At 37.9% G+C, this 13,589-nt stretch overlaps 1 protein-coding gene across 3 annotated transcripts in view; it reads left to right on the top strand.

Annotated features, from left to right (window-relative positions):
* Positions 1-2,052: 2,052 nt before the first annotated feature.
* Positions 2,053-13,589, top strand: part of pdzrn3b (PDZ domain containing RING finger 3b) — a 74,861-nt gene continuing 63,324 nt past the window's right edge. For 2 of the 3 annotated variants that reach the window (XM_043242832.1, XM_043242831.1), the window contains exons 1-3: positions 2,053-2,907; positions 5,840-5,926; positions 7,935-8,042. In XM_043242832.1, the coding sequence (XP_043098767.1) occupies positions 2,194-2,907; positions 5,840-5,926; positions 7,935-8,042 (909 nt within the window). In that variant the 5' untranslated portion in view covers positions 2,053-2,193. Of the gene's footprint in view, positions 2,908-5,839; positions 5,927-7,934; positions 8,043-13,589 lie in introns of those variants that run through there. The other variant, XM_043242833.1, reaches the window with a different exon arrangement.

Here is a 13,589-nt window from a genome sequence, read left to right as displayed (position 1 = left end):
TTACTGAGCCTCTTCAACATAACAAAGAACACTCCAAAAAGATATATTCTGGTGTGCCATCATGGAAAGAATTTTTTCTATACATTATGAAAAGATGCAACATAGCGTACACTACTTTAAACTGCCACTGCATAAGTCTGAGGGTCTCTTTTGACTTAAATATTCGAGTTCATTAGATCCAAAAGGGTGGGGTGAAAGATTTTAGACGTGAGCTAAGATGGAAGAAATGTAGAGCATGAGAAATGGTTCAGTAACATCCAATACAGCCCGGAGTCTAAAAGCTAGATCAAATCTTATCACAAATGATCTTTATTTTTAACCTTGCATTACTTGATCTAAGTCATCTGAGTTCTCTGCCACGGCCAACAAATAAACAAGACTCGAGTTCTTTCCTAATTTACAAGGATTATGTTTTTGGTAAGTGCACTTCAGTGGCTATTGTTTATTTTGAATGTTTCGTATTACAACGTAATGATCTAAACTGCATCTGTAATGCAATTATCTGGTTACACATGATCGTTTGAATAATAGCTTGGCAGGTGGTTAAATCAAGGCTGACACTTTAATGACATTACATTAAGATCAACACTATACTGAGTTCGGAAAAGAAATATATCTTATCAAATATCCATTTGTTTTTCTATCTGTGTGATTTTTGATAATTTACCAGTACCGTTTTTTTTTCACTTCTTAAGAAAACGAAGAATAATTAGTGAAAGCTGTACACTTTGGAATACAATATTCAATATCCTTGACTCCTTTGAAGTAATGATTGGATTACTACTATCAGTGCCAAAATTAAATTACTGGGCCACTTTTGTTTTTCTGAAGCACAGATTTCCATCTAAAAAGACACAAAATTATGCGTGATTGCAAATGATATTTTTTTTTCATTTTCCCCACATACCCTGGAGTCAGTAATGAACTTGGGAGTTGTTATTTAATAATGCACATGTGGATTGAATCGCTATGTCACGGTACAGCAATGAAATATGATTTCACAGAATATTGATGAAAAGAATTTCCCATCTTCAGATGAGTCAATAGCAGGAGAGAAGCATGCTGTTCACAAAGGATAGTTAAGCTGCAAAAGTAAAGGCCTTTTTTGTCCCCTCACTGCACATAGCCGCCAGTGACCCCGTCTGTGGCTCTCAGTCATTTACAATTCAAATGCTTTTATGACTGCGCTACTTCCTACCGAGATGGAAAATGTCCTTATTTAAATGAGCTGTATTTAAACTCCAGGTTTCGCTATACACAAAACACACTGAACACAAATACACATTTTTAGGCAAATCATACGCTCGCAAGCTCCTTTTTCCTTTTTAGAAAACAGTTCAGGCAGTTGATTATTTCCCCCTAAGAGGCATCACTGGCCACTCATGCAAGCCAAAAAGACATGAAGCAGCATCTTTAGCTCTGGGGCTTTTAGAGTTTGAAATCCGTAATCTTGCTTCAGCTTCTCAGCTGCTCTGCATGAGCGCACAAAAGATGTTCCTAATGGAACATTTATTTCATTTTTTAGTAATTTATGTGTGTGTGTGTTTCTTTAGTTACATTTCTGAATTATATCTAACATGGTCCAAGTATTTAAGTCGCATTTAAAATGTATTAATTTCACTGCATTATATAAAACATCAAACCAAGTGGCCTCTGCATACAAATAATGCCAAAAAATAAAATCAAATAAAAAATAATAATAATAACAATGGTGCAAACAACTCGTGTAGCATAATGCAATATAATACAAAATATTTTATGTTAAATAAAAAAATGGATCAGATAATATTTGGTTCTGTATGAATCATGTAAAAAGAGAGATTGTGTAATTATTTGTAATAATAATAATAAAAAAATCAAATAATTGTAGTAAAACGTGTGCTAGCACTGTAGCCCATTTCTTTGTATGAATGTTAACTAGTGAACAACTTCCAAGTTTGGCTTAACTGTTTAGAAAGTCTAAGCAACCTTGTTGAGTGCGCAGTTCTTCAGATCGTTACGGTACCCAAATCTGCAACACTTTTCTCCCCCATAGGAAGTCTCAGGCAATTAGTTCAGTCAGTAGAAGTGCTCGTACTAGTCTACTCAGTTTCTCTGAGCTCTTCTAATGACTTAGTCCGAAGAGCGATTAAACCCCTGTGCTATTCTGTGGGAGTCCCGGTTGCGTTTTGGATTGTCCCTTTTTTGAAAAAAATGGGATTTGAGTTGGATCGTTTCAAGGGGGCTGTGGACCCAGACTTCAAATGCAACTTGTGTAATAAAGTTTTGGAGGATCCGCTCACTACCCCGTGCGGTCACGTCTTCTGCGCCGGCTGCGTGCTGCCGTGGGTCGTCCAGCAGAGCAGCTGCCCGGTCAAATGCCAAAGGATCTCCACCAAAGAGCTCAACCACGTCCTCCCTCTAAAAAACTTAATATTAAAGTTAGACATTAAATGTGACAATCACGCGCGGGGCTGCGAGAAGATCGTCAAACTCCAGCATCTGGCGGAGCACGCGGAGATGTGCGATTATTCCCCTGCCAAATGTAGGAATAAGGGATGCAGCGAAGTGCTCAACCTTAAAGATATGGATGCTCACATGCGTGAATCGTGTGATTACAGAGCGGTCGGGATATGCGAGAGTGGATGCGGATTGATGCTCACTCACAAGGAGCAGAAGTTGGACAACCACTGCTGTTTGAAAGCCCTCAAAGCGCACAACGGCGCGCTGCAAGGGAAAGTTGTCAGCTTGGATAAGGAGCTGAAGAAACAAGCTCTCAAATCGACTAAAAGAGAGAAATCACTTTTGGCTCAACTGTCGGCGGTTCACAACGAGCTTCAGATGACAGCGCTGAAGTATCAGAAGAAATTCACTGAATACAGCGCCAGGATCGACTCGCTGTCCAAGAGCCTCTCTCCGCCGTGTAAGGTAAGAGAACGATATTGACAACAAACTAATAACCTTTTGAAATATTTACCATGATAACAATAGTTTCCTACAGTAGCGCTGTGGTAAAGCGCTACTCGTCAAATAAACAAACTGGCTTACCTGAACTAAGTAGGCTACTCGAATGAAATCTCATTATGATTTGTAGCAGTTTTACAGTATCCCTACTAATTTTAGCAGATATTGTGATTGCCTGATTATGAAAACAATGCTTCCATAACATAGAAGCTGTTTTTGTTTTTGTTTTTTTGCTGTAAATTTCCCTCAGAATTTTTTTCCCACTTTTCTCCCTATTTATTTATGTTTTTGTAGTCAAGACATAAACTCTGTATAAAATTTCATTTAAGCAATATCAATCAAGGATTCCTATGGGAATCGGTTGTGATTGGGTGGTAGGCAACACGCTGCAGGTAATCACAGCCCGTTTGACATAACTTTTTGATTGCAGGCGTGATATTGCTTTTTATAGTTCTAGAAATAGGCTTGGACAAGTATATCCACTGACTTGCGTTTTGGATGGTGGCTTCGTATGTTTCTTTTCCGCCAACGAAAATAGGCCAAACCATGCTTCGCGCTGTAGTTCAATCAACCCTGGCCTGAAAAAAAACATTAATGAGTGGAACGCAGCGACGGATCTTTTACGTCCTCGCTCAAAGCGTTCCAATTCGTCAACTACAGCTCCACTCCTACTTTTCCATTTTACTAAGAAAGAAACCCGCTTTGAGCGATTCTAGAGGCAGGGTGCACCTTTAAAAAAAAGTAACTCAGTATAGACAAAGCTAAAGACTAACATTTTGGAATCATTAATGTTTATATTCACAGTATGAGCGATTTTTATGTCGTCGTTGTTGCTGTTATTATACTTGCTTGTTTGTTGATACTAATGTCAGATTTTTTAAATCGATCAGATTTTTTATGTCAGGAGTTTCTCCAGCCTTGCTTAAGCAGAGTTGAAGTGTACACCTAATTGTTTTTAATATAAACCTTGTAGTTTAGTGTGCGGCATTTTAGGTTTTTTAAAACGCTTCATTCAATTTGGTTACATTAAGAGACTAGACTAGCTGCTTGAGACCTTGTCACTGAAGGAGGACTTAAGAAAATTTCCGAAGTGGGAAGTACATTTGGATATTTCACTTAAAATGTTAGCATATTTATACCATGAGATTCGAAAATGTTGTATTTTATTTACGGTGACCATACGTGCCATTTTTCCCAGACGCGTCCTTGCTGGGATTTCTGCATTGCTTTGATTCACAGTACCTCAAGAACATTTTGAAAACACAAGAAACCAGTCTCATACACCAATCGGTCTGCACGCAAACAAAACCAACATTTTTAGGCAATATAGAAATCCTGGCCAGGAGTCAAAATGTCTCTTATGGTCACCATATTTTATTCATAACTAGTTAGTACATTGGTACATGAGATACGTATTTAAGTGTAGCTATACTTCGTACTCCATGTGCTACAAATAATACTTTGATGCACGGCTAGTTTTGAAGAAAAAAAAAACTTTACTATAGCACTTTCTTCTTAGTGCAGTATGCCCTTGCCATGTCTTACATCGAGTGCTGTGACATCTTCTGGCATGTGTGATGCCCTTCAGATTCGCTATAATATATTCTCACCTCAGGACATCATCAGAGCATGGAAAAATGTCAGTGAGTTACACTTGTGACAGATAACCTCCCCTGACCGCTCCGTGAAGGAGCACAAGATCCTAAGGCTACCTCCCAGTGAGTGAACATGTTTATGGGCTCTAAATGATGTCTTAGTGCCAGCGACTGCCTTCCTGCTGGGGAATGTAGTCTCTCTTGCTGTTCCCATCACATGGTTCATCAGTCAAGTGAGTTGAAGCAACGCAGGGCTGGGAAAAAGGAGGGCGATGATGGGGAGCTGACATTTGCAGGATTGGGCCTGTCTGCTAAACGCTGGCCTGTTGATCCAGCTGCTCCAGAAGAAAAAAAAAGATATCACAAGGGTATTCAAATCATCACTGGAGCATGCATTATGCAGTATGCATGTAAATGTTTGTTTGTTTATCACAATTCAAGAGAATTAATTCTTTAGATGAGTCATGTTCTGATATCATTTCACACTCGTATTATTTACCAAGCTGCCCTGTTATTGTACAGTAATCAAACTGAAACATAATAGCAGAAAACCGTTGACAAAACCAAACAACAGCGATGTGCAATCAGCTAAAGTGGAGTCACTGCCTTCTACGGACGTTGTTTCCCATGGAATTATGGGACTTGTTCCCATGACCTGGTCCGGTGGGGTGCATTCCTCACTAGGAGGCATACATTGCATACACTCAGCAAAGATAGTAAAGAGGACACTGTACATGCATGCCATTGATGTCTGTATTATATTTAGACACTGTATTCTGTGGCCCACAGAAATGACAGCTGCTTTAGTCGCTGATCCTATGCAGTGCCACCCTAAGCGAGGAATAAAATGCTGACACCACTCTTTTCTCCACGTTCCGTCATTCATCTGTTGGGAGATGTTTGTTGCAAATGTATTAATATACTTGACCGAATGAGCAGGGAACAAGGCATTAACCCTTAAAGCCACCGGCCAGTTGACAGCTCCTTTCCCAAAATGCTTTGAGCTTAGAAGAATTGTGTAGATTGCGGAACATAATGTTTAATGATTCTAACAGGTGTACCTCTTTACTTGTTTGGTCTCGTACCACTTTTGGTCACCGTTAAATGTAAACCGTGATACCTGCAGGTGATTTGAGAGCATGTACTATAAAAGCACACCCTGAAGGGTTGATTTTACATATTCTGTTTGAAAGCTCAAATGTTTTTACTTCCCAAATGTAAATGCTTAGTAATTTCATTGGTGTTTTTCAAATAAAATCGTGTGAATGATGGGTTATTTATATGGTTTTCTCTTTTAACAGGGTGGAGAGACCAAAAGTGTCACAGCTATACTCCATCGTGAGTCTGGATCTTTAGGCTTCAATATTGTTGGTGGACGACCATGTGCGGTATGTTTAGAAATATTTGCACTTCGTCTTTAGCTATGTTTTATGATGCATGAGGTGGTTTTTGAAAAATTCAAAACTCACCTCCTAGTAATCTATTATATATAAAAAAGCATTGTATTTAGTGGCTTCTCCTACATTTCCTGGTGATACTTAGTGCCAGATCATCAGGAAGATGAAAATGGTGCTTATTCACAAATGTTTTATGAAATATTCCAATTTTGCGCTTATATTAAATTCAACTTTGAATGGAAACCCAGCTATTGGCTCATTCTCTTTACTGTTTGAGTCCCAGGTCTGCTGCCAGTTTTTCCAGTTTATGAAAATCTAATAATTAATAAAATCCTAAAAATATAAAATAAAAAGTGGATTAAAAATAAATATACGCTTTTTGTTAACCTTCATGTGACATTAACTGACAACAAGGAACCATGAACATGCAGATATGTCGATAACTTATTAAAATAACATAAGGGTGTTTGGATCATGTAAAAAGTAAATAAAAATTATGCATATTTTAAATATATATAAACATATTTGAAGTCCTTAGATTACTTATATAGAGTATATTATTTGATTTTTAGCTAGTCTTTAGCAAACCTCAAACAAAATATGACACAGATCTTTAATATCTCTTAGGTTATTTCAGATTCTCAGTGCATAACTGCATAAATAACTTTAAGTGGGAATGGCAAGTGGGAAAATACAGACATAAATTATATCTAACATATAAAGTGCCACTTTGGTACATCGGTCCACCCTGAAGTGGTAGATGTGGTATCCATATCAGTGTGAATAAGCACCAAACCCTTTGAGAAGTGTTTGTTTGTGGTTCATCTGAAATAGAAGTGTGACGCACTTTGGTCTGAACTGGACTTTTGCAGCAAAACCTTTCAAAGGGGAAAACTACTACTACAGCCAAGTTTCCAGGGCTTCTTCTAAAACCCAGATGTTGTCTCATTACAAAGACAAAGCTTTATTTATTTATAAAAATTCACCACTCTTATAGCATATAGCACAAATTGCTATGGCTGAGTTTATGCTAAAGTGGAAGAGGTCAGTCACTAATGAGTGACACACATGGCTGCGTCTCTTAGCAACTGTACAACTACTTCAACGTGGCCATGACCCCTCCCTAGCAAATGTTTGACATGCCAGCCATCCTGTCTGCTTGTAAGACCTTCTATCTGTTCCTAAAACTTCATGCCTATTCACAAAGCATTTTCAATGTCAAAGGGGCCAAGAATTGTAGTAAACAATGTTTATTTTTCTCTCTGGAATACTTGATTCTGATTAGTCAGTCACAGCATTCAGTAGGCAAATATTTTGGTATGTTGTACCAAATTGAATTTTGTTTATTTTTTCAAATATATTAGAGTACTGCATCTTTAGTTCAGGACATCAGGTCACTTTGTTCATGTTAGTTCATGTAATTGTAATTAACAATATATCTAAATTTGTTGGGATATAGGATCCTCTGGTAAATAAGGATGTTGTTGTTGTTGTTGTTGTTGTAATGGGTAAGAGGGAAGGGCTTACAGTAATTAACTGCAGAGTTCACAGTTTGACTTCCTGCGGTTTCTCAAGTATTCCATTAAAAATTACAGCACAGTGTCACACAACATGGCACAGAGTTAATGTGGTTTGATGTGGTTGAGGGGTGGGTTTAGCAATATTTTGGCAGAGGTTTTGCTATAACCTTCCTGTCCAGGTTAGAGTTTCATATAATGAATGGTGATCATCTCTTTTAGTCACCCCAATCCTTCTACGCACACAATATGTTTTTCATTTGACAGTGCGTTTGCAGACAAGCTAAACAATAGAGCCCGTTGCGTGTGCACCTGCAAACAATTATTGTGTTTTGGATGCGTCTTAAAGGGAGTGCGTATGCGTTTGCTATTTATTTTATTTTTATTTTGCCATAAAAATTACTAAAGAGGTTTATTGGATGGTAATTCAGATTTATTGATCTTTTTTAGATAAACATTGCTGCCTTGTTTTTGAATTGCAGGATAATAAAGATGGCACTTCGAATGAAGGAATCTTTGTGTCGAAGATTGTGGAGAATGGGCCGGCGGATAAAGAAGGGGGTTTGCAGATCCATGACAGGATAATGGAGGTAAATGCCTCTGTTTTATGCCGGATATTCTGGCCTAACCGAGATGCCATGCAACAACTTGAGAGATTTATTTATGATTTCCTGTCCATGCTAAAAATGAAATTGTTGTGCAAAGTGATAATCATAACGTATATGTCATGCATTCACAGTTATGGAGATTTTGGACCAAGTAGATGCAGTGCAATGTTGTTTGTTGAAATTATGGACAGAAACTTTAAACGTGTTGCACCATGTCAGGACAAAGTTTCAAGATTTTTGCCAATTACAGCTCAACCAAAAAAGAACAGTTCTACATGCCTGAGTTGATACCTGTACATAAAACATTAAATCAAGTTATACCCTAAAATGACTTGGAGGTAACTGCTTTTTACAAATTCCTGTTAAAAACTTCAGAATATCTCCATTTGGTTGGTTATTGTTAGATTTATTAGATGTTGTTTACTCACTTGTAAAGGAATCTTTTCTGGCTGGCTTCGGGTCAGAAGGCTCTCTTTTACCTTGGAACAAAATCTGGACTGTTTACAAAGGCCAAAAGTTCCCAGTGTTCACTTTTAAGGGTGCACAGAAAGTCAGCCCTACAAAGGTTGCTTTTATAGCAGCATGAAACTCAAGTGTGGTACAACGAACGCATTGAATTCTATGTAGCATGTTATAAATATGGCCTGGGTCTGTACAATTGTTTAGCTAAGTTAATGTAAATATTTTCGCTTCGTGTAGTCGAATCATCATTCAACGAAATGGTAGCTTTCACCACAAGATTTTTTCCCCTCAAGAGTTTGTTGAAAACGTTACTTTATGGTTGGGAGATTTATTAATTTGAGCTTGACGTCAGTATACGCAGTGTGTAGGATGATACTAACTTTTATGTGCGGCCACATGCAGTGTGCTAAACGTAAGTGTATTAAACTCTTCTGTTCGTTTAGATATGCCGTAAGCCCTTGAGACAATGGATAGATTGAGCCACCTAAGGCGACAGTAATGCACTCGGCGCCTGGTGACTTAAGACCACTAAACTGGGGAAAGCTTGGGTCCCAGATTGGTTAATGCACTGGACGGAAATGTGCTAGTATGATTTACTTGGAGGAAGGGGCCAGAGTGAGGGGGAAAGCTTTGGATTGTGCTTAGTATGCCAACTGCTTTGCTGTGATATCCGAGAGTGTTCCTTGTGGTTTTTGTGGATGTCACCTACATCTACGCTTTTTTCCTTTTTTAAAAACAGGACATCAACTTAACAATACACTGAAATTTGAGAAGGGTTATCAGTGACTGGTTTAGTATTTTCATTGTAGTGTAAGCTTTTTCAAGATATTTTGCTCTAGGATGGCACTAGACCTAGAAAGTCACTATTTGTCTTGTGAATAATTAGGTGAGTCAGCATGCGTGCCAGAGGATGTAAATACATAAGGAACATGAAGCACAAAGCCCTAGGTCAGTCTATTGAGTAGACCTTTAAAATTTATAGTCAGAAACTCTCTCCCACAATGCAAAGCTGTTCCCACCCTGTGCAGTCAGTTTGGATCATGTGTACATGGGAATAACATTTGCTGCTTCCTTCAGGAGATTTATCGACGCTTTTAAAACTACTTTAATAATGTTTCCGCCAGTCGAAAAGGATGCAATAATGCTTTCCTTTCTATCATTGACACCTGAGTTAATGTGGTCTCTGAGATCAAAATGTGCATTCTAGCGTTACTTTAGTGCCTCAGGTGGTATCGCATATTTAATTATGTTGACTTGAAAAATGACTTTCTGTAGAAATACTATCACTGGGGAAGAATTAATGCAAAATTGCTTACAGCAGTTTTGTTTCCATTGAAATTTCACTTGTACATTTTTTAACCAACACCCTGTAGTCCTATCCTTTATAGCCCATGAGAGTTAGACTCAGCTGGAGTTTTCTGTTTAAAATATCTTCCTCCAGGCCCCAGAACTCCTCTGTCTCTCTTGCTACATCAGCATTTTTTCATCCATCATTCGTGTTATCCGTTTATGACTTTTCCCCCTACAGCTCAGTTGGATACACTTGTATTCCTTGGCAATTGTGCTTAGATGCTATAGATGCCGCTGTCATTTTGAGGTGTAGCACCTTGCTGCATGTTATGTAAAATTATAATATCTTTTTAAGTTGTTTCTTTAATGTCAATATTCCTTTTTATAAAAGCTGTTTTATTATGTATGCCCAATATATAAATTTCATTTTAGTGGGCAAAATTCATCAAATGATAAAATAAATATAACCAATAGATTAATATTGGATACTTAATTGTGAGTGCCATTTTATCCCATTTTTTTACAGTTATTTGCTGTGATGTATCGTCTTTTAGTAATCAAAAATCATACTGTCCTCATCAGTAGTAAAATTGAAACACATTTAAGGCTTAATATTAAGAAATGTGCATTGAACATAAGTGGTACTGCCAAAAAAAGTTTCATTATATATAAGTGTCAAGCAATATGTTTGAGGTATTTTAATAGATTTACTTAGTAATATTTAATATACACTTATTTAATACTAAGCATTAAATGAAAATGCGTATCAGCTTATAAGCGGGACACATTTTTTAAACTTTGGCCACTATGCAACCAGCAACATCGTTGAACATGTCGACAAATTTCATCATAGCAGTCTAGAATCATTTAAATCTACTTTAATAATGTCTCGGCCGGTTTTAAAGTTGTGTTATAATGCTATCTTGTTGTCAGATACATGCCAGAATCCAGAGTCCATTTTATGCAGTTTACTATTCAAGCGAGAGACTCTTGTGACTAGCATTCACTGATCAGTACAATGCGTTCTGGAGTTGCAACGGCATGTATGCCGAGAGCATCCAGGCGGAGCGTGTGAATTCGTGTCATAGGGTGAGCAGGGCCATCACGGTACTCAGCGAGCTTTGTGCACATGTTCCTGACAGCAGCAGTGATGGGTGACTCACTGAGCGAACATGAGAAATTCAAGTCAGGAACACAGTGCACAGATCATCTGGCCCTTATGAACAAGCTGAAATAAATTTCACTGCCTGACTTTATAGAAAGTGAAGGAATGTTTAATTTCTCTCATTTTACTGGGAGTGAATTGGAAAAATCATGAGAAATCCCCTTATTCTTCATCTTCTTTTGGCCTCAGAGATATTATGTGCACGTACATGACATGCCCATAAAGATGTAAAATCTCCCACGGCCGTCGATGGAGGAGTATCATGGCAGATGTTCTTGTTAAGCACCAGAGAGGCAGGCTCAGATAATTCAGTGGATGAATAGCGCCTTGTTCGCTGTAGGCATTTATTTTCTCATAAAAAAAGATGTAAAAGGAAAGGGACAAAACGCTGCAGTGTTTGCGCTCCACACTGTTCGAAAATTTTCACACATAGTAGTCGTGTTTGCCTTCGACAGTTTAATTTATGCATGATTGGATTCAACACAGCGCTTGTATTCAGAAAAACATGTTTATTCCAGACCTCAGCTTTAAATTGTGAGTGTTTGTGTATCACAGGGATGCATGTTTGTTAACATTTAACTAATTTGTGCTATTCTATGTTTTTGAAATGGTAAAAAAAAAAAAGGTTTTCAATTTAAAAAAAATTGCCCTAGCCAAATGGCGTAGCACCTCAAAAAGAAAAAAACATAAATAATTTTTTTTTTTCAAAAATTGGAGCCCAGTCTGCCATTGTATGGTAAAACAGGTAGTCTTGCACCATTTGCCATTGGTTGAGCCAGGAGTTTACATTTCAGACCACTCAAATAAACAGAGCTATGTTAAAGTGCTGCAGAGTCACAGTGTTTACACTGGTCTGGGAAATCAACCCACAAATGGCTTACTCATAGTTGTCTCTAAACATTTAGCTAGGATAGAAAGTATTTTACCACAACAAAATGGCACACACCACCTTTAAGTATACTGTTCTGTGCAGCTAAATTCACATTTTCTATTTCGTCTCAGCATAGGAGGCTTTGGGATCACAGTACATAGCTATGTGTTGTAATATGTTTTTTTTTCATAAAACCATGTTTTTAGATATCCAAGTGTGTGTCGTGGGGCTATATTCAGGAGCATTGGATGTGTTGGGGTAGAAAGAGGTCATGCAGATAGACTGGGTTGTAAATGTCACCTTGTAAAAGCCTGCAAACAGACAAAGGTCAGAGGTTGTACAACATCCAGACTTTAAAAAGCAACTCCACTGAGAAGCCAGTGTTTGCCATCTAAAAGAAGCAAGAGTCCCCTCGTAACAGAAGACTGGTTGTTTTCGAACAGGAGTTGAGTACGGCTGGGATTATTTGAGAAACATTTGCAATTTTGTGATTAATAGTATAGTGTATATATTGATTATCACTTTTAATTAGCATTCTATTTGGCCTATTTCGCCATGCTAGTTTAGCATCCTTAAATACAAGCAAGCTAGTTTTAATTTTGCTTAAAATACAAATAATGCATGTGCAGCCTTCTAGTAACACCAGTGGTTCTTTATCTTTTTCCAACTCCATATAGCTGTAAGGTTACCCACAGTGCACCACTTAACACCCAATGGTGCTTTCAGTTATTTTAGTGTGTGCTCCCTGTCAGATGTGGCGTTAAATGGCATGAGGGGTGAGTGGCAACATGAAAAGAGTGGCAGCTTGAATAGATATGTTAAGAGTCTGGAGAGGATGGGGCCCATTTCTAGCATGCAGATGAGTACTCAGGCCTTTGAACTCAGGTTGTTAGCATTCTTGTGCACTGATGATTAAGAAGAACCAATCTGATTGTAGATCAGAGATGTAGTGAAAGACAGAGGAGGAAAACATGTATAAAATGTGCAGTTGGTTTTATAGAAAGGGAGATTCGGGATGCCCTGATTCTTTGATGGAAATTTATTTCAACTTCAGATGATATAGTCTTGGTAGTACCCTAGGATCTTTCTTTGGTTTTGGGTGGAGTGGTTTATGAAGTTTTTTTAATTTACCTCATTCGTTGATCACATTTCTTTGTGAAATGCTGTTTGGGAAAAAAAGAAAAACATGCTACATTTTAACCTTGCCTTTTAGAATATTTTGTAATGTCTAGATTTGGTAACATCTAGAACATGTTTGTCATTACTATACTGCATCTTTTCTTAGTAATATTAATATAACATTTTTAATTGTGCTCGAGTAAAAAAAAAAAAAAAAAAAAAGAACAGTACTCTAACTCATCCACTGAAACAGGCATTAACTCTGAACTTTATGACCAGCATGTACATACTTGTGTCTATCAGGAGAACGTGTTCTTGCTTTCTTCGGGGACACAAAGCCAGGTCAACCCAGCGTGGGGCCGCCCTGCAGTGTCCAGTCTCTACCCTTCTTCCTTGACAACTAAGATATCACAGCACATGTCATCTTTAGCGTGGAATGTGTCACAAGGTTCTCTCGTGTTATTTCTGACCGAGTCCAGCAGAGCTAATCTGAGGTGGCAGCTAGTTCACTGTGGGCAGTATCACATGTTATTTGGCATCTGATAGCAAGAAAAAAGCCTTTGTCAAAGACTTTATTGGATTTGTGCCTCTGTCTTTTTTCTAGATAGAAGTTAGCAGGGAG

Source organism: Puntigrus tetrazona, chromosome 6 (assembly GCF_018831695.1).
Source record: "Puntigrus tetrazona isolate hp1 chromosome 6, ASM1883169v1, whole genome shotgun sequence".
NCBI classification, from domain to species: Eukaryota; Metazoa; Chordata; class Actinopteri; order Cypriniformes; family Cyprinidae; genus Puntigrus; species Puntigrus tetrazona.
The sequence above is the reverse complement of the archived record's forward strand: the minus strand, read 5'-3'. Positions and strand labels throughout refer to the sequence as shown.